Source organism: Arachis stenosperma, chromosome 10 (assembly GCF_014773155.1).
Source record: "Arachis stenosperma cultivar V10309 chromosome 10, arast.V10309.gnm1.PFL2, whole genome shotgun sequence".
Classification (NCBI taxonomy): domain Eukaryota; kingdom Viridiplantae; phylum Streptophyta; class Magnoliopsida; order Fabales; family Fabaceae; genus Arachis; species Arachis stenosperma.
The window spans coordinates 19,639,815-19,663,965 of record NC_080386.1 but is presented as its reverse complement, the minus strand read 5'-3'; the positions used below and the strand labels follow the sequence as shown (position 1 = coordinate 19,663,965).

The following is a 24,151-nucleotide window of genomic DNA, read 5'->3' as shown; positions in this document are numbered from 1 at the left end:
TCAGAGGGGTTCTGCTTAGGATTCTCTGTCTGTTGCTGAGAAGATGATGGAAAAGGTTTGCCATTGTTAAACCTGTTTCTTCCACCATTATTATTGAAACCTTGTTGAGGTCTCTCTTGATTCTTCCATGAGAGATTTGGGTGATTTCTCCATGAAGAATTATAGGTGTTACCATAGGGTTCTCCTAGGTAATTCACCTCTTCCATTGAAGGGTTCTCAGGATCATAAGCTTCTTCCTCAGATGAAGCCTCCTTAGTACTGCTTGGTGCATTTTGCATTCCAGACAGACTTTGAGAAATCAAATTGACTTGTTGAGTCAATATTTTATTCTGAGCCAAAATGGCGTTCAGAGTGTCAATCTCAAGAACTCCTTTCTTCTGACTAGTCCCATTGTTCACAGGATTCCTTTCAGAAGTGTACATGAATTGGTTATTTGCAACCATTTCAATTAGCTCTTGAGCCTCTGTAGGCGTCTTCTTCAGATGAAGAGATCCTCCAGCAGAGCTATCCAAGGACATCTTAGATAGTTCAGAGAGACCATCATAGAAAATACCTATGATGCTCCATTTAGAAAGCATGTCAGAAGGACATTTTCTGATTAATTGTTTGTATCTTTCCCAAGCTTCATAGAGGGATTCTCCATCCTTCTGTCTGAAGGTTTGGACTTCCACTCTAAGCTTACTCCATCTTTGTGGTGGAAAGAACTTTGCCAAGAAGGCATTGACTAGCTTTTCCCAAGAGTCCAGGCTTTCTTTAGGTTGATAGTCCAACCATATTCTAGCTCTGTCTCTTACAGCAAAAGAGAATAGCATCAGTCTGTAGACCTCAGGGTCAACCCCATTAGTCTTGACTGTGTCACAGATTTGCAAGAACTCAGCTAAAAACTGATGAGGATCTTCCATTGGAAGTCCATGGAACTTGCAATTCTGTTGCATTAGAGAAACTAATTGAGGCTTAAGCTCAAAGTTGTTTGCTCCAATGGCAGGGATAGAGATGCTTCTCCCATAAAAATCAGGAGTAGGTGCAGTAAAGTCACCCAGCACCTTCCTTGCATTGTTTGCATTATTGTTGTTTTCGGCTGCCATGTCTTCTTCTTCTTTGAAGAATTCGGTCAGGTCCTCTAAAGAGAGTTGTGCTTTGGCTTCTCTTAGCTTTCTCTTCAAGGTCCTTTCGGGTTCAGCTTCAACGAGAATGCCTTTGTCTCTGCTCCTGCTCATATGAAAGAGAAGAGAACAAGAAAATGTGGAATCCTCTATGTCACAGTATAGAGATTCCTTGAGGTGTCAGAGGAAAAGAGAAATAGAAAGAAGAAGGAGAAGAAGAATTTGAACTTTACTTAGATAAGGTTCGAATTGTGCATTGAGAAGGAGTGGTACTCCATAAATAGAAGGATGTGAGAAGGAGGGAAGTAATTTTTCGAAAATTAATTAAAATATTTTGAAAACATTTTTGAAAAACCTTAATTGATTTTCGAAAATAAAAGTGGAAAAGAAATCAAGTGATTTTTGAAAAAGATTTTTAAATTAGAAATCAAAAAGATTTGATTGAAAACTATTTTGAAAAAGATGTGGTAAGAAGATATGATTGGTTTTAAAAAGATGTGATTGAAAAGATATGATTTGAAAACAATTTTAAAAAGATATGATTTGAAAACAATTTTAAAAGATTTGATTTTGAAAGATTAATGACTTGCCTAACAAGAAAAGATATGATTCAAACATTAAACCTTTCTTAACAGAAAAGGCAACAAATATGAGATGTTCAATCAAATCATTAATTGTTAGTAAGTATCTTTGAAAAAGGAAAGAAATTGATTTTGAAAACATTTGATTGAAAAGATATGATTTGAAAAAGATTTGATTTTGAAAAACTTTGAAAAAAAATTGATTTGAAAACAAAATCTTCCCCCTAGCACCATCCTGGCGTTAAACGCCCAGAATGGTATCCATTCTGGCGTTTAACGCCCAAAATGCACCCTTTTTGGGCGTTAAACGCCCAACCAGGTACCCTGGCTGGCGTTTAAACGCCAGTCTGCCTTCTTCACTGGGCATTTTGAATGCCCAGCTTTTTCTGTATAATTCCTCTGCAGTATGTTCTGAAGCTTCAATTCTCTGTATTATTGACTTGAAAAGACACAAAATAAAAAATATTTTTGGATTTTTAATAATCAAAATGCAACAAGAATCAAATAACAATGCATGCAAGACACCAAACTTAGCAGTTTGTATACTACTGACACTATATGAGACACATAAACACTCAAGTCAAAAGAATTCAAAGATCAGAGTAAGAAATCATCAAGAATTACTTGAAGATCCTTAAGACACATGAATGCATGTATGCAATTGACACCAAACTTAAAATGAGACACTAGACTCAAGCAAGAAATATTTTTGGTTTTTATGATTTTCTAATTTTTTTGTGTTTTTCGAAAATTAAGTGAAAACATCAAAATTCTTAATGAGAATTCTAGGAATCAGTGCAATGCTAGTCTAAGACTCCGGTCCAGGAATTAGACATGGCTTCACAGCCAGCCAAGCTTTCAAAGAAAGCTTCGGTCCAAAACACTAGACATGGCCAAAGGCCAGCCAAGCCTTAGCAGATCACTGCTCCAAAAGCAAGATTGATAAAAAATCAACAAGCTTCTGTGATGATAAGTTGAAACCTCGGTCCAATGAGATTAGACATGGCTTCTCAGCCAGCCAGATTTCAACAAATCATCATGAAACTCTAGAATTCATCTTCAAGAGTTTCGAAAAAAAATAAATGCCTAATCTAAGCAACAAGATGAACCGTCAGTTGTCCATACACAAGAACAATCCCCGGCAACGGCGCCAAAAACTTGGTGCACGAAATTGTGATCAATACTTTTCAAAACATAAACAATCCCTAGTAATGGCTCCAAAGACTTGGTGCTCAATACCATGGCATAAACACAACTTCGCACAACTAACCAGCAAGTGCACTGGGTCGTCCAAGTAATAAACCTTACGCGAGTAAGGGTCGATCCCACGGAGATTGGTGGTATGAAGCAAGCTATGGTCACCTTGTAAATCTCAGTCAGGCAGACTCAAATGGGTATGGTGATGAACGAAAATAACATAAAAGATAAAGATAGGGATACTTATGTATATCATTGGTGTAAGAGCTTCAGACAAGCGTATGAAGATGCCTTCCCTTCCGTCTCTCTGCTTTCTTACTGTCTTCATCCAATCCTTCTTACTCCTTTCCATGGCAAGCTTGTGTAGGGTTTCACCATTGTCAGTGGCTACCTCCCATCCTCTCAGTGAAAATACGTCCCTGATGCTCTGTCACAGCATAGGCTAATCATCTGTCGGTTCTCGGTCCGGCCGGAATAGAATCCAGTGATTCTTTTGCGTCTGTCACTAACGCCCCGCCTTTCGGAGTTTGAAGCACGTCACAGTCATTCAATCATTGAATCTTACTCAGAATACCACAGACAAGGTTAGACCTTCCGGATTCTCTTGAATGCCGCCATCAGTTCTTGCCTATACCACGAAGACTCTGATCTCACGGAATGGCTGGCTCGTTTGTCAGGCGAGCACCCGGTTGTCAGGCGATCAACCATGCATCATGCAATCAGAAATCCAAGAGATATTCACTAAGCCTCAGATGCTTGTAGAACAAGAGTGGTTGTCAGTCACCTTGTTCATAGGTGAGAATGATGATGAGTGTCAATCATCACCTTCATCATGTTGAAGAACAAGTGATATCTTAGACAAAGAACAAGCGGAATTGAATAGAAGAACAATAGTAATTGCATTAATACTCGAGGTACAGCAGAGCTCCACACCTTAATCTATGGTGTGTAGAAACTCCACCGTTGAAAATACATAAGAACAAGGTCTAGGCATGGCCGAATGGCCAGCCTCCCAAAGTGAGTTCAATCATCAAAACATGATCAAAAGACTCTCTCTATTACAATAGTAAAATGTCCTACTTATAGAAAACTAGTAGCCTAAGGTGTACAAAGATGAGCAAATGACATAAAAATCCACTTCCGGGCCCACTTGGTGTGTGTTTGGGCTGAGCAATGAAGCATTTTCGTGTAGAGACTCTTCTTGGAGTTAAACGCCAGCTTTTATGCTAGTTTGGGCGTTTAACTCCCAATTAGGTGCCAGTTCCGGCGTTTAACGCTGGAATTTCTGTAGGTGACTTTGAACGCCGGTTTGGGCCATCAAATCTTGGGCAAAGTATGGACTATCATATATTGCTGGAAAGCCCAGGATGTCTACTTTTCAACGCCGTTGAGAGCGCGCCAATTGGGCTTCTGTAGCTCCGGAAAATCCACTTCGAGTGCAGGGAGGTCAGAATCCAACAGCATCTGCAGTCCTTTTCAGTCTCTGGATCAGATTTTTGCTCAGAACCCTCAATTTCAGCCAGAAAATACCTGAAATCACAGAAAAACACACAAACTCATAGTAAAGTCCAGAAAAGTGAATTTTAATTAAAAACTAATAAAAAATATACTAAAAACTAACTAGATCATACTAAAAATATACTAAAAACAATGCCAAAAAGCATACAAATTATCCGCTCATCAATGCTCTACAGCACATCGAGATACCATAGACATTGCTGGATGCACTCCGCTTAGTCTCTTGGATATACCATAGATTTTCTCAGTGGTGTCCACCCGAGAGACAGGTTCTGACATATCCCATGGCCGTGAGGTAACTATTACAATTTATGGTATTTTTTCTTTTTTTATTTATGTAGTTGAACATCCTCTTGCATAAATTAAGACACTGTTATTGTTGCATATGTCCATAGATTGATAGCTATGACCCAGCAGAATAGGGACCAGTACAATCAAAGAGCCCTTCGGTGGCGTCTATCATTGGACCGGTTATAGTTAAATGAGGTAAGCAAACTCCTTTTATTTATTTACCACTAGATAAATTAGATCTTCGACGTAATTAAGTATTACTGATGATTATATTACACTTTATATTATAGTTCATGTGGACGTCGTATGACAACCTAGTACTGTAGGCCCTTTACCCAAACTAGTTCAAAGAGGTGGAAGAGCGAGGGACATGGATGACTATTATTTCCCTCGTCTGTTTTAATATTGTTGAGTTTTACCATGTTGATTGGGTGAAACGTCAGTTCAATGGCGAGCAGCTAGTACTTGGGACCTCGATCAATTTCGACATGTTTCTGACCACCATAGGACGGGGCGAGAATATGTGGTATCCTACTCATCATCAGAAATGGCATGATGGATGGAGGGATCGAATTCGAGAAGGCTATTGGATCTCTATTCATCCATTCACAGACTACCGCTCTACGCAGGAGTATTGAGCCTGGTTCTGACAGGCATGTTTTATTAAACATCTGTATGGCCTAGAAGTGCTTGATGATCCCAGATCTTGCCCCTACCGAATGACGTCTAGCCTACTGCCAGCCATCCTAGGCACATGCGTGACCTTTCTCGAGACATTCCTGATCGTTGTCAGCGTGCTAGGGAGGTTCGAGCAGACACTCAGAGCCCAACCAAGAGAGAGAGAGAGAGAGAGAGAGAGGTGTCAGGGACTGCAGAAGAGCTGCAGGATCCCAGAGGAAGAGGGTTAGGCCTCACAGGAAGTGGTTGGATGTGGAGTCTGAGGAGGAGGTTGAGTATCACCGACAGGAGGAGCACTATGACATACCAGCCGCTACGAGGACTCATCACCTCCACGCCCGCCTCTACCACCATTACCACCACCACCGGAATCACAGTAACAGCCAATTCAAGATGATCCTTTTGCACCCGACCTGGCTGGGTGGATCTCGTGGCATCGAGCAGTCGTCACGAGGCCTCCATGGTCGAAGAGATTCAGTTCGACAAGGCATTCCAGATTCATACCATTGACCAGCAGACCATGCAGCGTATCGTAGAGCAGTTCCATACAGGAAGAGAGCATAGTCTCAAACAGGGTCATCATCATTTGTCTGCTCCCGTATCTACCTCAGTTTGGATACTTTACTTGTCACCGGGGCTTAGCACCTCATACGGCACAGATGTCTGCCCCGGTGCCCAATATGCAACACCCCCATCGGTCGACTATGGGTAGTTGATGACTGTATTCTCATGTGCAGTACTATAGTACTCACCTTGTCCCGCATCATCCACCACCACCACCGCTTCCACCACACTCACAGGATCCCCCACCGTACGCACAGCCTCTTTTGGCTCCACGACCTAGCAGACCCTCTCGATAGGTATAGCATCTGCCTGTGGCACTGGACATTGCTTGCATTACCTGCCTGATCAGCACCGATGATGTTCTTATCTTACTTTTTGTATTATTCAGTCTGTATTTTGTACTTTATTTATTTTGTATGCATGTTTTATGTAACTTGTGTTATCTATGTTATTTAGTTTGTATCTCTAGAATTTATTTAAGTTGTTGGAATTTAAATTTATCACCTATAGTTTATTAGTTTATAAACTCATTTCAAGAATACATGAGCAAAGTAACTCAAATAGTAATTTAGATTTTGTATTCAAGTACATATAAACGAACTAAACAATCGCAAATGACACCAAACAAATGTAGGACATGACAATGCATATGATATACGGCAACATATATGACACAACTAAGTTTCTTCTGTGGGTTGATTGGGACATCCTCTCTGAGTATACTCGGTTTGCTTGCATAACCCACACCGTTTCTCTTGGTGCTCTTCCTCATCCATCTCATTACGAAACCTCGTGAAAATTGGTTTGCTGATTACTTTCTTGCACATGGCTAGATTAGGATACAACTGTGTCCCATACCACTCTGACCACAGCTTCTCATCTGGTATCGTCGGGAACTCTACCTTATATACCTTGAACACAACCTCTTGCATGTATACCAGATGAATATATGTCCCCCACTCGACACTTACGGCAGTATAAGCGGCATGTGCATAACGACATGGAAAATGAAGTGATTCGAAAAGGCCACAGTCACATATGCCCGCACTTAACCGAACACGGAATGACTCTTGAGATCAACCCTTGAAAGGCTTTAACTCCTCCACTGCAAACACTGAGGCCCTTCTATCGTAGTGCATAACACGCATCTTCGATATTCCCTCCCTGTTTTCTCAACAACAGCTATCAGCCATTGAGAAAACTAATTTTCCGCGCCCAGCTGTGTCTATGCCTCCCTACCTTTTCTGACAAACAACTGTTGTAGCCTCTCGTAAGTGCATCGCATGATGGCTGAAATCGGTAAATAACACTTACCCTTAAGTACTGCATTCATGCACTTTGAGAGGTTCGTTGTCATGTGCCAAAACTTACGACCGCCGTCACAGTGTTGTAATCATATTTTCTTGTTGAATCTACCGGCCTAGTCTACCATCTCACGCGACAAACATTTCAAGGCATCCATGTACCACTCGTACCCAGCCTTGCTTGGACTACAAGCAGTATTTATGAGATATCTCTTACCCTCGGTAGATTTGAAATAAGACATGAAGTTCGCGGCTATGTGCCTGACACAATAAGCCTAAAACGCCCTAGGAGGGCTCCAACCACTATCTGCGGCTCTCAGTGCAACCTTGATTGCCTATGATCTATCAGATATAACCAACAGGCCTTCTTGTGGTGTCATATGTTGTCTCAAGTTAGTAAGAAAGAACGACCAGGACTCTGTAATATCAAACTCAACAATTGCAAATGCTATAAAAAGAATATTACTGTTACCATCTTGCGCCACCCCAATGAGCAACACACTACCATATTTGTCATACAAATGCGTGCCATCAACGTAGACAAAGGACTTGCAATGCTTGAAAGCCTCAAATTTGCATGACAACAACTTTGCGATGCTTTGAGTAACCTCGGCACCTTATTATATGACTCCTCCCAATTACCATATATCTGTGCAACTGCCTTTTGCTTCACCATCTAGACCTTTCTGTATGAGGGTTTGAAGTTATAGATTTTACTAACTGCACGCCCTGTAGAATAGGGATACTGACTTATGGTTTGGATTGTATCAGGGATAGGATGACACTACAAATGTGGTTGTTGTCCAACTATTGATGGTCTTGAGACATGGTGGGGGTTAAACAGGTATGCTCACCTCCAAACCTGTGCACCTCCCTATCGAAATAAAATATACATGGTAGGCATTTATAACCAAAATAATCATGATAAACGAGAATATATACCACAATTAAACTTGAGCTCACCAATATCCAAGGTTCTGTCGAAGGACAACACAGAGACTCCAAGGACATCCTGCTGCAAATTGCCGACAATGCATATGGTACTTTAATTGATCCAACTCTATAATTCGGTACTCAACACTTTTGCAAATGTTGTAATTCTTTATACCTTTCATTACTGCATCTCTACTTTAATCCACCCATATTGGAAAAAGGAGTTTTTTCGTACATCGCGTCCAGATCTAATGTATGATAGTGATTGGATACAATTGATAAGATTGGAATTGGTTGCAAGGCAGACAGAAGATACCGAACTAATGCGTCGACTGGAGTCTTTGGTACAAACTCCTCCTCATCATCATCCTCAGAAGAACCACTATTGTTGCTATCGGCAACATACTCCTCATCGGACTCCTCACTGTCCACATCCATGTCTTCCACTGGACTAGCATAGTGTAGCGGTAGTGGTGCAAGAGGTGGGTCATCCTGCACAAAATTTGAGTGGCCAGATCCACCGCCACCAACATCACCAAAACAGACGAAACTGAAAAATTTCATTTTCCATTGGTGCTAGCAACCTATACCCAACTCTTCCAACCTCTTTTCTCCGCTAGCACTAATGCTCCTCAATATTAGACTCTTTAGATCGGACAAAAAACTTACTCTGCGAGTGCGCAACAAAATGGGATTATCACACTCAAATACCACCCCGGTGTCATTGTTTCTCATATGACAATTGGGTTACACACTTACAACCACATATCCACTAGACATTTTCTCTTAATTTTTGGAAAAAAAATCAGAGGAGAAGAAGAAGTGAAGTGTTTGTGGAGAATGCAAATAGTTACAGATCCTTTTATAGCTACTGAAAATTTGTTGTATCGTATCTTGTTTATAGTGTAAACGTCATAACTTATTGTTTATCTCGTTTACAGTGTAAACAAAATAACATTGTGTATATATTGTTTACAATGTAAACGAGATAACTACGTTTGATATCTCATGTCTTATCTCGTATACAGTGTAAACAAGATATACAAAATATTGTTTCATTTATACTGTAAATGAGATAATTAATAGAGTGCAAATCGGTAAAAAACAAATTACAAATATTCGTAAATAAAAGATTTATTTTATTTATTTAAAAAAAATCCAATTTTGTGCAAGAAAAAAATAAAAATAAATTAGATATTTTGTTATTTATTTTATTTTATATTTAGTTTATTATTAAACAAAATATAAAAATATTAATTTTTATATCAATGTTTTCTATATTCTATTCTCAATAATATTCTATTTTATTTTGTTCTCAAAATCAAACATAGGATTGTAGAATTTTGGATGTTGGACTACATATATGATAATAATATAATGTTAGAATTGGTACCTCCAATTACAAGAAATATGTGCTAAGAAAATAACAAAATGTAAAACAATTAATTAAATTGGAGTCAATTTGATTAATTTCATATTTTAACACAAAGTAATTTCCTACACAATTACACTTAAATTCAGTGTTCACGATTTCCGCCTCTTTATTTGATATACTTTTTTTTATATGAGCTATAATTAAAAAATGACTAATTACAGTTAATTAAGAAGAAAAAAGATTGAAGTTTAAAATGCTGTTTGGAGAGTTCCTAACTTAAAATAATTTTGTTTCAAACAAGAATATTAGGTAAAACTTTAAAAAAATAAAATACCCTTTTTAAGATAAAGGTTCTTTAATTGTGATATAACTTAGATATTAGAATTTGATTTAAAAACAATAAAATAATCATTTTGTTAATTTAGATATCAAAATCTGATTATAGAAGAACTAAAATAATCTTTTTCTAAATTTTAAAAAGACAAAAGTATTCTCTTTTAAGAATATTTATAAAAATACTAAAATACCTCTTTAGAATTAGGATTTTTAATTTGTATCATAAATTACACATTTGAATTTAATTTTAAAAAATAAACAATATCCTTTTAGATTAATTTAAAAAGACAAAATCTTTCTTTGTTTGTGTAATTGTATTAGAGATTAAAATTTTGAATTTGATTTTAAAACGAATGAATCACTAGGTTTGTTAATTATAAAAAAACTAAAATATAATTTTCAAGATACCTTTAAAAAGAGTAAAATACTTTTTAAACTAATTTTATTTAAATATATGTGAAAGCATACATTTAAATTTTATTTTAAATTTTGAATTGTTGACAAATTATTTATTACCAAATTAATTTTTAGAATTTGTTTATCAACAACCACATGCATTTTTTGTAGAAATTGCAACTTATTATATGTTGCTGGTCACAAATAGAATATAATGTATTTTGCCTGTATTTATCTTTCTGAAAGAAAAGAGAGTACTATATATATACAAAAATTACTTGTTTTTCACAGTTGAATTTGAACTTAATTAAAAGGGTATTTTAATCTAAAATTAAGCTTTTATGAAATTAAATCATTTCTTTTAAATATTTATACAGATTAAAAAGACATATGAATAATAGTTTTATCTATTATAAATTCTAATATATAATAGTCTTTTTTTTTATATATTTGAGTGAATTTTTTGCATAATTTTTTTATGCAATTTTTTTCATAAAATAATAAGCATTGAACTGTAGAATTTTTTTATAATATAAGTTCTAATATGATTTTATAAAACTATTTTCTCCAAAAGTTTGGACTAACAGGAGGAGTAGATGAATAATTTTGTCTCCAACAAGTTTAAATAAACAACCTAATCTAAAAAGGTATTTTTATTTTTTTTAAACTAATATAGTAACAATCAATCTCTACATCTAAATTATTTAATCAATTAAGTCCAATCAAGTAGCTTTAAGCTAATTTTTTTCTACGTTCTCTTCTTTTTCTGTGTTCTCTTCGTTCTCTTCTACATTCTCTTCATTTAAGATTAATGCTCTATTATCTGATTTGAATATTTGGATCAAATTTTTTAAAATCAAGCAGTGAAATCAGCTTTGAACAGGTATTTTATTTTTGAAAACAATGAACAGTTTAAGTTCAGACTATCCATTGAACCAGAGGGAATTGGATTATTGTTTTAAATCGAATCAAGTGGCCGAAGTGTGATTTGAATCTAGTTAATGTAGTTCGTTAGTGGTTTATGATTCTCTACTTGAATAATTTTAATGTAAAAACTAAGAAATTTATGTGTTATTGTTAACAAATTTTAGTGTTATTTATTCTGATAAGTTCTGCATAATTCAAAACTCTTTCTCTTTTTCTTCCTCATCTTTTGCTACTTCTTCTGCTTTTTCATCTTTTTCATCATCAACATCTTTTTCTCATATTCATCTTTTTCTTCTTATTTTACATTCTCATGTTTCTTCATGCTTTACTCTCTTAGAAACAATAAAAATAAGAAAAAATCAAACAAAGAAGAAGAAAAAATACATAATATTGTAAAAATTACAAGAAAGAGGATGAATCTATATTCATTTAACTATATAAGATTGCAATACATTACAAATATATTCATTCAAATCTAATATGAGAAGTAATATTCCTAAAATAAGAAATAAGAGCAACAGAAAAAAAAAAGAAAAAAATACAAAATTAAAGAAGACATTTTGGTGTTTGTAGCAAAATCTTAGTGTAAGATTTAAAAAATTTATGCGTTATTGTTAAAAAAAAATTTTGTTATTTATTCTGATTAATTCTGCATAATTCAGAACTTTTCCTCTTCCTCCTCTTCAACTTCTATTGCTTCTTCTTCTTTTTTATTTTTTTTATCATCATCATTTTTTTTTATTCATATTTTATTTTATTTTACCTTCTCATATTTCTTTTTGTTTTACTCTCTTAAGAAAAGAAAGAAAAAAAAAAGAAAAAAAGAAAAAAATACGGCATTAAAAAAAATATTTTTATGCTTTTGTAGCAAAATTTCGATGTAAAAACGAAAAAATTTATGGGCTATTGTTAAGAAATTTCGATGTTATTTGTTCTGATAAGTTCTGCATAATTCGAAACTCTTCCACTTTCTTCTCTTCATCTTCTGCTTCTTTTTCTTTTTCTTCTTCTTCATCATCAATATCTTCTTTTTTTTTCTTATTCCTCTTTTTCCTTTTGTTTTACCTTCTCATATTTTTTTATTTTACTCTCTTAATAAGAATAAAACAAGAAAAAATTAAACAAAGAAAAATAAAAAATACATAATACTACAAAATTACTAGAAAAAGTAGGATGAACCTACATTCATTCAACTAAATAAGATTGCAATACATTATAAACATGTTCATTCAAGTATAATATGAGAATCAATGCTCCTAAAAAAAGAAATAAGAGCAACAAAAAAAAGAAAGAAGAAGAAAAAGAAGAAAATATAACATTAAAGAAGACATTTTTATGTTTTTGTAACAAAATTTTAGTGTAAAAACAAAAAAAAATTATGTGTTATTGTTAAAAATTTCAGTATTATTTGTTCTTGTAAGATCCAGATTTTTAGAAATTAGGATATGATCATTTTTTTAATGTGTTTAAAAGTGAAGTAATATAAATCTCTTTTGCTTGTATTAAATTTTGAGGATGAAAATGTTTATAAATGGGGTAGGATGTAAGACTCCCGATTTTTAGAAATTAGATTATGATAGTTATTTATGATTTTTTTAAAGAAAATTTATTTGATTACCTTTAATTTAAAATCAGAGTATTTATTTGAAAATAATTTTTAGTTGATGAATAAATAGTATTTTCTTTAAAGATAATTTTAATATTTATTTATTATCTTGCAAATTATTTTCAAATAAATACTCTAATTTTAAATTAGAGAGAATCAAATAAATTAAAAAACATAAATAATTAGCATAATCTAATTTCTAAAAATCTGGAATCTTACATTTCTGATAAGTTTTGCATAATTTAAAATTCTTTCTCTTTCTTCTCTTCATCTTCTGTTGATTATTTTTCTTCTTCATCTTTTTTTTATTTTATTTTTTCATAATTCTGTTTGTTTCACTATTTTAAAAGGAATAAAACCAAAAGAAAGAAAAGAAAAAATAATTGCTGCAAAATTACTAGAAAAAAAAGAAGAAAAAGAAAAAAAGCGCAATAACAACAGCAGCAATAAAAGAACGACGATAGGAAAAAATTCGCGAAAAAGGAGGAAGAGGAGGAGGAAGAAAAAGAGGAGGGAGATATAATCGTTTACGTTTACGTTAGTTGCTGAGGAGTTGGAACATATATTCACGTTCTCACTAATGAAATTAATTTTTATTAAATTTAAACCAATTTAATTAGATTTGATTATAAAAAAAACTTAAATATATAATAAGACTGATATAATAAAGAGATAGTTTAATCTTTTTAAAATTAAATTCAAATTTTTGCTTTTTAATATATTTAAATATGGTTATGAAAAGATATTTTAGTCTTTTTAAAATCAATATTGAATTAACCAAACATATAATTTAGTCATTTTGGTATTCTTAAAATTAACCAAACTAGTAATTTAGTCATTTTAAAACCGAATCCCAACTTCTAATCTTTAATACATATAACTAAATAACAAAAGAGCATTTTTGTCTTTTTAAAATTAAATCAAAGGGTATTTTATTCTTTTCAAAATTATGTTCAAATTTCTAATACCAAGTAAATAACTTTAATTTTAAAGTATATTTTAGATTTTGTTATAAATAATCATATAAAGCTATTTTTTATCTTTTTAAAATGAACAAAAACGTTATTTTAATTCAAAGTTTAATATCTTATTACTAACACAATTAACAAACTTTAACACTAAAATGGGTATTTTAATCTTTTAAAATTAACAAAAATATTACATTAATCTTTTTAAAAGTAAATTCAAATTTTATTTATAATACAAGTAAAAATTGATTCTAAAATATTATTTTAGTCTTTTTAAAACTAATCATCAAAGAGATATTTTAATCCTTTCTAAAACTATTTTTTAAAAGGATAAATTACTATAATAAATTAAATGGCTCCCAAAATTACCCAGATCTTTCAAAACAAAAAAAAGCTATCTGAATGTCCCAACTTGCATTTTTATATAAATTGAATCGATTAAATTCGATTTATGCAAAATGGTACTAAATCGAATTCATTATATTCGAATTGCATACAAACACAAATTGTCAATAAATCAAAGTTAATGGCTTCAAATTCTATATAAGCACTAAATCGAAACAATAAGATTCGATTTTTATTTGCATATAAATCGAACCAATTTAGTTCGATTTAGACACGTAAACAGCAGTCCATGATATAGTGCTTATATAGAATTCACGTGTCTAAATCGAACTGAATTGGTTCGATTTACATGCAAATAAAAATCGAATCTCATTGTTTCGATTTAGTGCTTATATAGATTTTGAAGTCACTAACTTTGATTTACAGACAATTTGTGTTTGCATGCAATTCGAATATAATGAATTCAATTTAGTACCATTTTACATAAATCGAATTTAATCAATTCGATTTATATAAAAATATAACTTGGGACATTCAGGTAGCCTTTTTAATTTTGGGAGATCTGAATAATTTTGAAGAAAATTTGGTTTATTATAGTAATTTACTCTTTTTAAAATTGTATTTTAGACTTAGAATTAACTAAAGAGTTTTTTAGTTGTTTTAAAATCAAATTTATTATTTGTAATATAATTACCAAATTTAAGCTTAAAATGCTTTTTTAGTACTTTAAAGATTAAATAAAAATATTTTTTAAATTTGCAAAATAAATTAAAAAGGATTTTCTTTGAGAAAATAAAAAAATACAATGGGAGTCCTTTTATAAAATTAATCAAAATTCTATTTCATTCATTTTATAATTAGGTACAAGAAAATTTTAGTATAAAAAATTATATATTATATGTATATATATATATTTTTAACACAACTAAAAAATACTAATATCGACATAATTCATATGTCGCTTTCTTAATCATTCTTCTACAATTTTATCATATTGGTATATATATTAATTTGTTACTATACTAAAGAAAATACCTAGCTAATACTTTTATGGTAAAATGATAACTAGGTCTCTAAGACTTTTGATCTCATACTAATTAGCTCTTGAAAAAAAATATTAATTAAATCCTCTACAATAACAAACAGTAATCAGGTTTATATCCTTTCATTAATGATGTTTTTTATATATACTATTATCTGTAGGGTCGTATTTGTGTATAGAAGCATAACAACTTTACGTGCTTCATTAAGATTTATAATAAATAATAATTGAGGAAATTTTTATAAAAACTTAAAAAATAATAAATATTTTATCGTCTAAAATGATATCATTCACATATTCATATAGTAATAATCACTAAAAAAACATCAATAAAATTAACGGCCAAATCGATAGTTTTAATTTGCTGTCAATAACATTTAAAATTGAGGATAAAATTGATAGCAAAACTCTCACTTTTAAACGAGTCGATTTTTTTAAAATTTAATAAAATTGACAATCAATATGTCGATAATATAAAGCTAGGAGTTTTGCATCTTTATTAAACACATGAATGGACATATCATTTTATGTTTGTATCATTGACGACTTAATTGATATTTTTTTTTCATAAGCTAATTAGTTAAAAATTAAAATACTCAAAAATCTAATTGCCACTTTATTTATATTTTTAAATTTGTATTATTCTATTAATTCTTATAGTTTTATTAAATTTATAATTAAATTTTTATACTTTTTTTCTTTCAACTGAGTTCTTACACTACTATTTTTCATTTGTAATTAGGTCATTGCCAATGTAATAAATATTAGAGTTAATAAAATATTTTTTATAAATTAAAAATACCTGTAATTAAAATTCTAATTAAATATTTGACCATATATTTTTTAGAGATATTTTATTAATTTTAATATTTTTTATATGGAAAGAATTTAATCACACAAAGTTAAAACAGTGTAAAAATTTAATTAAAAAAAATATATAAATCTTAATTATAAATTTGATAAAATTATAAAAATCAATAGCATAATTAAACCTATTTTCAATATTAAAATATCTCGGTATTTTAGTATATTTCGGTTGCATATTGCTCTAGCTAGCTAGCTACTTGAATTCAAATATATTTCTTCTCCCATAATTCACGTTTTTTTACACACCTTAAACATTAAAATTAAATAATTGGAGTATATAAATCTGTAGTTGAATTCTAAGCTGGCATCAAAGGACACAACTCTCAGTAAGAAAATATAATTAACAAGAGAAAGAGAAAAAGCCATTATATTATATTTTCGTGATCAACAATAAATAATCAATAACAATGACCAAATTAGACTATTACCTCACTTGATTAATAATAATGATTATATATTAATTAATAACGAATATTGTTTCTATGTAATGGAAGCTGATCTGTTTATTGGAACTATGCATGCATGGTTTATATATATGGCCAGCTAGCAATGCATGTAAATAATGATAAAAATTTAAAATGCTCACTTTCAAGTTTCAAGCTAAGAGGGAAAAGAACGAAAAGAATGAAAATGAAACTGAGTTTTGGGTGTCTCCATTGTCCAATCCATAAAGTGTGAGAAGGGTAGGATGGCACGTGTGGAGAGAGAGAGAGAGAGACTAAAACAAAATAAAAAGGCCCCGTGAGTGTGTGAGTTTGGAGGCATTCCCAAATCACAACTAAACATCCTTTTGTTGCTTACTTCTCCTTCACTTCTTTCGATGACCAATTCTTTCATTATATATCACGAGCTCATCATTCCCACCCCCTTCCCACACAATTCATTATGACCAAATAATATTATTATATTTTTAACAATTTAATTTCGATGCATTATTTAAATAATTATTTAATTATATTTATTTTTTTATAATTATTTATATAATTAATATGAAAATTATCATTTTTATTAAGCGCTGTAACATTATTAAATGTACTTATAAAATTATTAAATTTATAATACATTAAAATTAAATTAATTATAATATATTTGCTTAGAATTTATATAAGTAAGAATTGTTCAATTACATACACTTAATGATGTTAGATTTTGGTCAAATTTAATACAAATGATCTTCATTATTTTTTTTATTAACCCCAAGAATCATTATATTATGAACTATAGTCATTTAACAGTTGGATTCATAAAAATATAATTACGCTTGTGCGTGTTTTCTAATTCTAACTTATATATAATTTAAATTTATGTATTAGTATACACTCACTAAAATTAAAGTAAATTATAATAGTAATAAGTCGGTGATATTGATATAATCATTTTAAACATGACCAAACGAACTAGAAATAATTAACTTTTTTTTAAACAATAATTAGTCAACAAAAATTTTAAACACAATTTTTTAATTATATTACAAAAATATAAAAATTAGTTACCTATAAATAATAAATGTTAAAATATAAAATACATATTAAAAATTAATTAAATAACATATATTATTTATACATAAATATTTAGTGGTTAATGTTTTTGTGCACATAATATTTTTTATATTATTTAAATTAACAATGAAAAAAAAAAGAAAAAAAGAGAGTGGAAGAGAAAATAAGAGAATATTGATTGGAAAAGTTGAATGAATCTTAAGTTCTTACCTTTAAAAAATGGAACATTATTTAAAGTTATTCTTCTTTTCAATAATTATCATTATTATTGTTATGAAAAACCCAACCTCTTATTACTTTTCAAATAGCACGTTTAATTTAATATTATAAAATATTACTGAAAAACATATAGTGATTAAACTCATTATAATATTCCACTGGCTTCTAGATATGCAATAATTAATTATTTATATTAATCATATATAGTATTATTATATACATATATATTTAATACCAATCGTATCCTGAAGTTGAATGATATGGTCACTTCCTAAATGCTCATCTTGCTTCTAATATTACAAAATATATATTCTTATTGTCTATATATATATATATATATATATATATATATATTTGATTCGATTTATTCATGCACAGTTAATAATGGTTGGATGTTTAATTTACTAGGTGTGCAGATAGTTATTTTAATGTTAAGATTTGGAAAATAATTTAAAAGTAAAATATTTTTTTTTTTACTTTATTGAATCAATTCTAAAACCTATTATTTACATTATTTATAAAAATCATTATCTAACTAGTAAAACCCTTACAAAAATATAGCTCGTGAGAGCATCTAAGCATAAACTATGTAAATAGCTAATTCAATATTCATAAAAAATAAATTGTTTAGTTTGACAAAATTATTCAAAATATTAGACAAATGTATTAAACTAATTCAATTTTTTATGGATATAAAATTTAATTAATAAATTTTATTATTAGAATTATGAGGACTCAAATTTTTTACTATTAGAAATAAAAGAGGGTATTTTAGTAAAATAGTGGAGGGAGAGATAGAGGCTATAGAGTATTTTCATTGTGAAGAAACTTAGGCAGTCATGTGAGAAACAAGAAAGAAAAAGAAAATAAATAAATAGAAGTAGCTAGTGTTGTTTGATGAGAGGTCTCCGTTATAGGAAGTTCGTAGCTCTCTAATTATATATAAACAGCTTCAGATAGAGATCTGCAAAAGTTGATATATATAGCAAAACAGAAGAAACAGAAAACAACTCACTCTTCTCTCATGGTTTCTAGAGAGCAAAAGAGAGCAGCACTATTGCACGAGAAGCTGCAACTTCTTCGTTCCATTACTAACTCTCATGCTGTAATTCATTTTTTCTTCTTTCTAATTTCATTCAATTTACATGTCTTTATTTTCTGCCATAGATATCTGGATATAGAAGAATTATTCAAAATTTAATTAATTAATAATTAAATATTGAAAATTATTGATTGATAATTGTTATATGTGGCAGCTTAACAAGACGTCGATTATAATCGATGCATCAAAGTACATCAGAGATCTAAAGCAAAAAGTAGAAAGACTCAATCAAGACATGGCGGCTGCACAAACATCCACTCACCAAAATCCTTTGCCTATGGTATATGTATATATATATTTTCTAAGGAAAAAAGAGTTTAACACCTCTACCTCTGTAGTTACAAATCTTAGCTTATAATAACTTTATACATTTATTAACTAAAAAATTCACCGCTACTGTACATAGTTTACCTTTTACTAACTACTTGAAAGGTGGTACAAAATATTTTATATTATCAATATGTATATTTGATAAAGATATAATAATTTATGTGTATTTTCTTATCACCTTAAATTTTTAGCAAAAACAATTTTATAATACAATATCAAAATTTCTATGACCGAAAAATTTAGAGTTTGATTCTTGTTTAACTTTAAAAGCAAAAAAAAAATTGTATAAGATAAATAAGAAAAAATATAACTCATGTAAAAATTTACGTAAAGCCTAAAATAAAAGTGGTTTCACGAAGTTTTCAATACTAGGCAGAGAGCCACAATGAAAATTATTAGGCACTAATTTTTTTTTTTTAATCAAACTTTATTTCCACAAGGTTTAGTTGATTAAAGTTAAATACATTTTAATAATGAAGTTGCATTGTATTGTTGTGAATGAATAATATTCAGGTAAAAGTAGAAACCCTAGAGAAGGGGTTTCTTGTAAACGTGGTGTCAGCAAAGAGTTGTCCAGGTCTTCTTGTTTCCATATTGGAGGTGTTTGAAGAGATGGGTCTCACTGTTATGGAAGCTAGGGTTTCTTGCACAGACACTTTTCGCTTTCAAGCTGTTGGAGGAGAAGTAAGTAAATATTATGGAAATAATATCACATAATAATAAGCTTATGAATCGGATATGAATATTATTAAGAGAAACGCTAGAGTGCTAGCGGTGTTTATTGTTTTTAGTCTAGCTATTAATATTTAAAAATATTGGTTAAAAATATGTTATGTTGTTGGATTATTAGATTGAAAAATTAATTAATAACTAAAAATAACAATAATGATAAATTTTGATGATTTTTGAATATTTTTTATTGTTAATATTATTTTTTATTCTTGATATTCTTTAATTTATGTCAAATAGGATATTCAATATGTTCATATCATTTTGTGACTTTCTTTTTCACTTCTTATATTATTCCATTTTTTTGGAAGTCACATGCGCATGTCCGTATATGCAAATGATATTCACATCATTTTAAAATATATTTAATATATACTTAAAAAATATCCATAATTTTTTATTTTCATTCAAAATATTTAAAAGAAAATTTCATTATATAAAAATTTAAAATTAATTATTATATTTTTTAAAAAATATTTTTTAATTAAAAATAGTAGGTATATACTTATATTTTTAAAACAATCATATCAGTTATACATTAAAATTAGTCACTAATATAAAATACATATTAAAATATAAAATACACATTAAATATAAATTAAATTATAATTAAATTATATATATATTTATATACAAATATATAATAACTGATTCTGATGTGTAAATACTATTTTTGATTTGAGAATGCATAGAGAGGGGGTTGATGTGAATATGGATGTGTACATATACGCAATGTGCATATATATATATAGCCCTAACTATGTTACATAGATAAGTTCTGCAATAATTCAAAATAAGTATAGTGGCTAAGAATGATTAAGTTGTAAATTTTGTAGAATGAAGAGGATGGTGAGAGTATTATTGATGCACAAGCTGTGAAACTAGCAGTGGGGCAAGCAATCAAGAATTGGAGCCAACAAAGTACTGATGATGATGATGATAATGATGATGATCAACAGTGAATCAGTAACTGACTATGCCCACCACTTCTACTATAATTAGTCACTAATAACTATTATTACTATATAGTAGTATATAGTAGTATTTTATTTATATTTATCTCTCCTGTTTCAAGCCTAAGTATGTAGTGGCTGTTTTATTGATAAAGGAATCAAATAAATAAGCTTCTACAATAATCAGAGTTAGTTATCACATCTTAATTATCAGCACCTTCTAATATATAAAAAAAATGTTCCAGCGCTTGAGCAAGGGAAAAGAAAAGAGAAGAAAACAATCGATGATTATTATTATTGCTGGCTAAATTTTAATTTATTATATATGTTGTGCGTGTATGTGAATAATAATGTGTAGCTAGCTACTTATTAATTAGTTATCTTTTTTATTTGTTTGAAATGGTTCACGAGCATGAATGTAGGTAGCTAATAATAAGGCCATGAGATAGATGCATGAAATTGAAATGGTACCGTACAGATAAACAATGAGGGAGAATGATGTCCCCACTTTTGAGGGATAAATTGGAGTAGTACTTTAGTACTAGTACTATACTCAAGAATCTAATATCCATCTGTGTGACCAGCTGAGGAAACACCAATATAATGCAAATAATTCACACTCCAAAGTTACTAACATTCATGACCATGGATGTATCTAGCCATCATCCTCTACATTTAACAAATTGAGAAAATAGTCAGTTTAGTGTCTAAAGTTACATTCGAGCCTCAATCTAGTTATTGAAGTTTCAATTGCTTTAGTTTAGTTCCTAAACTTTTTAAATTTTAATCATGATAGTCTTTGCAGTGATTTCCGTTACAGAATCAATTAAAAAATTTATAAACTAAATTGAAGCAATTAAAATTTTAAAGACTAAATTAAAATTTGAGCCTAATTTTAAGGACCAAAGAGAATATTTTCTCAAAGATTCGGTCTTAAGAGTATAATAAAAGTGATTTTAATATTTAAAGGTTATTTTCAATTAAAAGTTCCTATATGGCCTGAAATTAATTCCTAATTAGGACATTAATAAATCCCTGACATAAAATTTTACATTATTTATGTCTATTCTGATGTTAATTTTTTAAATAAAAATTAATAGGAATAATCATAAAACTTAATAATTTATAAAAAAAGTAACTCATTAAACACATTTTAATTTTAAAACAAAAGGTGTTCTTTAAGGAGATCAGTTTTAGTGTTAAAATATATAGTATCATTTATTTTCTAATATCAGTGAAAATTCAGTTAATAAGTAATAAATTATAAGACACCTTAAATATGAGTTGTAGTTATTAACTACTTAAATCTATACCCTAAAATGAATTTAGTAGAAAACATTTTGTGATAACATATAGGCAATAATGTTTAAATAGTTTGAAATTATTAAATATAAAATTATTTATTATATGTGTTTTAATCTTTATTTAATAATTTAAGTTCTAAAATATATAATTTATGGCATAGAATTAGAATTTTTATAATAAAAAATATTAAAAATTAGAAAATATAGAATAAAATAAATCAAAAGGTTAAAATGACTAACAATTTTTTTATCTTATATTTAAACCAACATTAACCATTTCTTTGCTTTTGCAACATTCCACTATCCGCAAAGAGAGGATGGGCGAGCCAGATCACATGCAAATGTTGCAGTGTATAGAGAGTGTCATTCAAAGCAATATATACGGCATTTTGGTGTACAGAAATATGGTATGGGAGGTCCACCTCAGTGGATTTTATTTGTTCGTTACCAAATGGTAAAATATTATTCTTACTAACGATTTAAAGTTCCTGAGAAAAATCCATAATTCATTGTAGATTGATTATGTCCTTCAATTCTGACATCTAGCTATTCATGTAAGAATACGGTGAAATTAAATGCTTCTGTAGTCTAACATATATGATAATACCAACTTATTATTAGCGTTAAAATGGTGTTACAAAGCTTTCCATATTTTAAAAAATAAATAGATAAGGATTTTCAAAGTTGATTATGTTTTTTTTTTATGAGAAAGTTGATTATGTTTTAATTTAAGAGGAGAAAGAAGAATGTCTGCGAAAATTGAGCTTTGATGAAATTTGTGTTAGTGTGTATTATATTGTGTTGAGCGAACAGAAAAAGGGGTAGTGGGTTAATAATATAAAAAGATTGGAAGTCATTGATACGGTGTGGCTGAAAGTCACAATTAAGATGGGAAATTGTGATTTCTTACCGTTGGTTGGTTTGGTTGATGTATAGGATAAGATATAGATATAAAGATATAGATATTAAAGATATAAAGGTTCGAAAAACCGGACCGGTCATCAAACCGCTCTAGTTATTGGTTTACTGGTTCATTGGTCCAATCGGTTCAATCGATGGTTCAACCGAAAAAACCGTTTTAGAATAAAATAATAAATAAATTATATATAAACATTATAAAATATAATTATAGTCTAATATAAATCTTAAATATCTACCAAATTTAAAACATTATATGAAATGTCAACCAAATCCATATGATGTTATCAAAATACAAAGTTAAATAGTGAAAAGCGCAATGGTGCAAACAGCAACAATACAACTAGAAATAATCATTAATCACTCCTAAATTAATTCAAAACAGTAGCATAACAAATAATCACCCCTAAATTAATTCAAAACAGCAGCATAACAAAATCACAAATCACAAATCACAAATTCAAAATTCAAAATTCAAAACACTCAGTGCCATAATTCCATAACAAAACAGCAGTATAAGTGCATAACAAGTTAACAACAGCAGCTTAACAAGCCACAATCAATAATCACAAATTTCAAACTCAAATCAGCAGCATTACAAAAGACCCAAGAAATCACAAATCACAAATTCAACCTCAAATCCCTAAAAGAGTAACACAGACTCAACTTTCCACTAACCTCAAATCAGTAATCAGTAAATCAGTAAATCAGCATTGATCAAACTAAATGTATACCAGCTACCTTCAATTTATTTTTGTATTTTGCAACCCCTGGTTTTGTTTTGCAGTTTTGCTTCCTTCCACTTGATCACATTAGATGTATTGAATCTAATTGGTGCAGCCCCACTTGCCCATTAATGTCTCCCACAATTTGGTGCAGAGGATTGCATATTCAGCTTGACAAAAATGTTAGAGCTTCCATTTCCACCAACCTCGGAAGTTCAACCTGAAATCCCTGAAAACAGAGTAACACAGACTCAACTTTCCACTAACCTCAAATCAGTAAATCAGTAATCACAATAAAAATAGGAGGATCGACAAGCATGTTATTATTCACAGAAGCTAAG

At 30.1% G+C, this 24,151-nt stretch overlaps 1 protein-coding gene and 1 non-coding gene across 2 annotated transcripts; both read left to right on the top strand.

Moving 5' to 3' along the window:
- The first annotated feature begins 572 nt into the window (after positions 1-572).
- LOC130959462 (small nucleolar RNA R71) lies at positions 573-680 on the top strand. The gene has a single exon (XR_009078540.1). It is a non-coding gene; the product is annotated as a small nucleolar RNA R71 (small nucleolar RNA).
- A 17,917-nt stretch (positions 681-18,597) lies between these two features.
- On the top strand, positions 18,598-21,075 carry LOC130957893 (transcription factor ICE1-like). Its single transcript, XM_057884734.1, has 4 exons — positions 18,598-18,854; positions 19,006-19,131; positions 19,695-19,865; positions 20,747-21,075. The coding sequence occupies exons 1-4, from the start codon at positions 18,774-18,776 to the stop codon at positions 20,870-20,872; spliced, it is 504 nt and encodes a 167-aa protein (XP_057740717.1). The 5' UTR covers positions 18,598-18,773; the 3' UTR covers positions 20,873-21,075.
- The last annotated feature ends 3,076 nt before the right edge of the window (positions 21,076-24,151 follow it).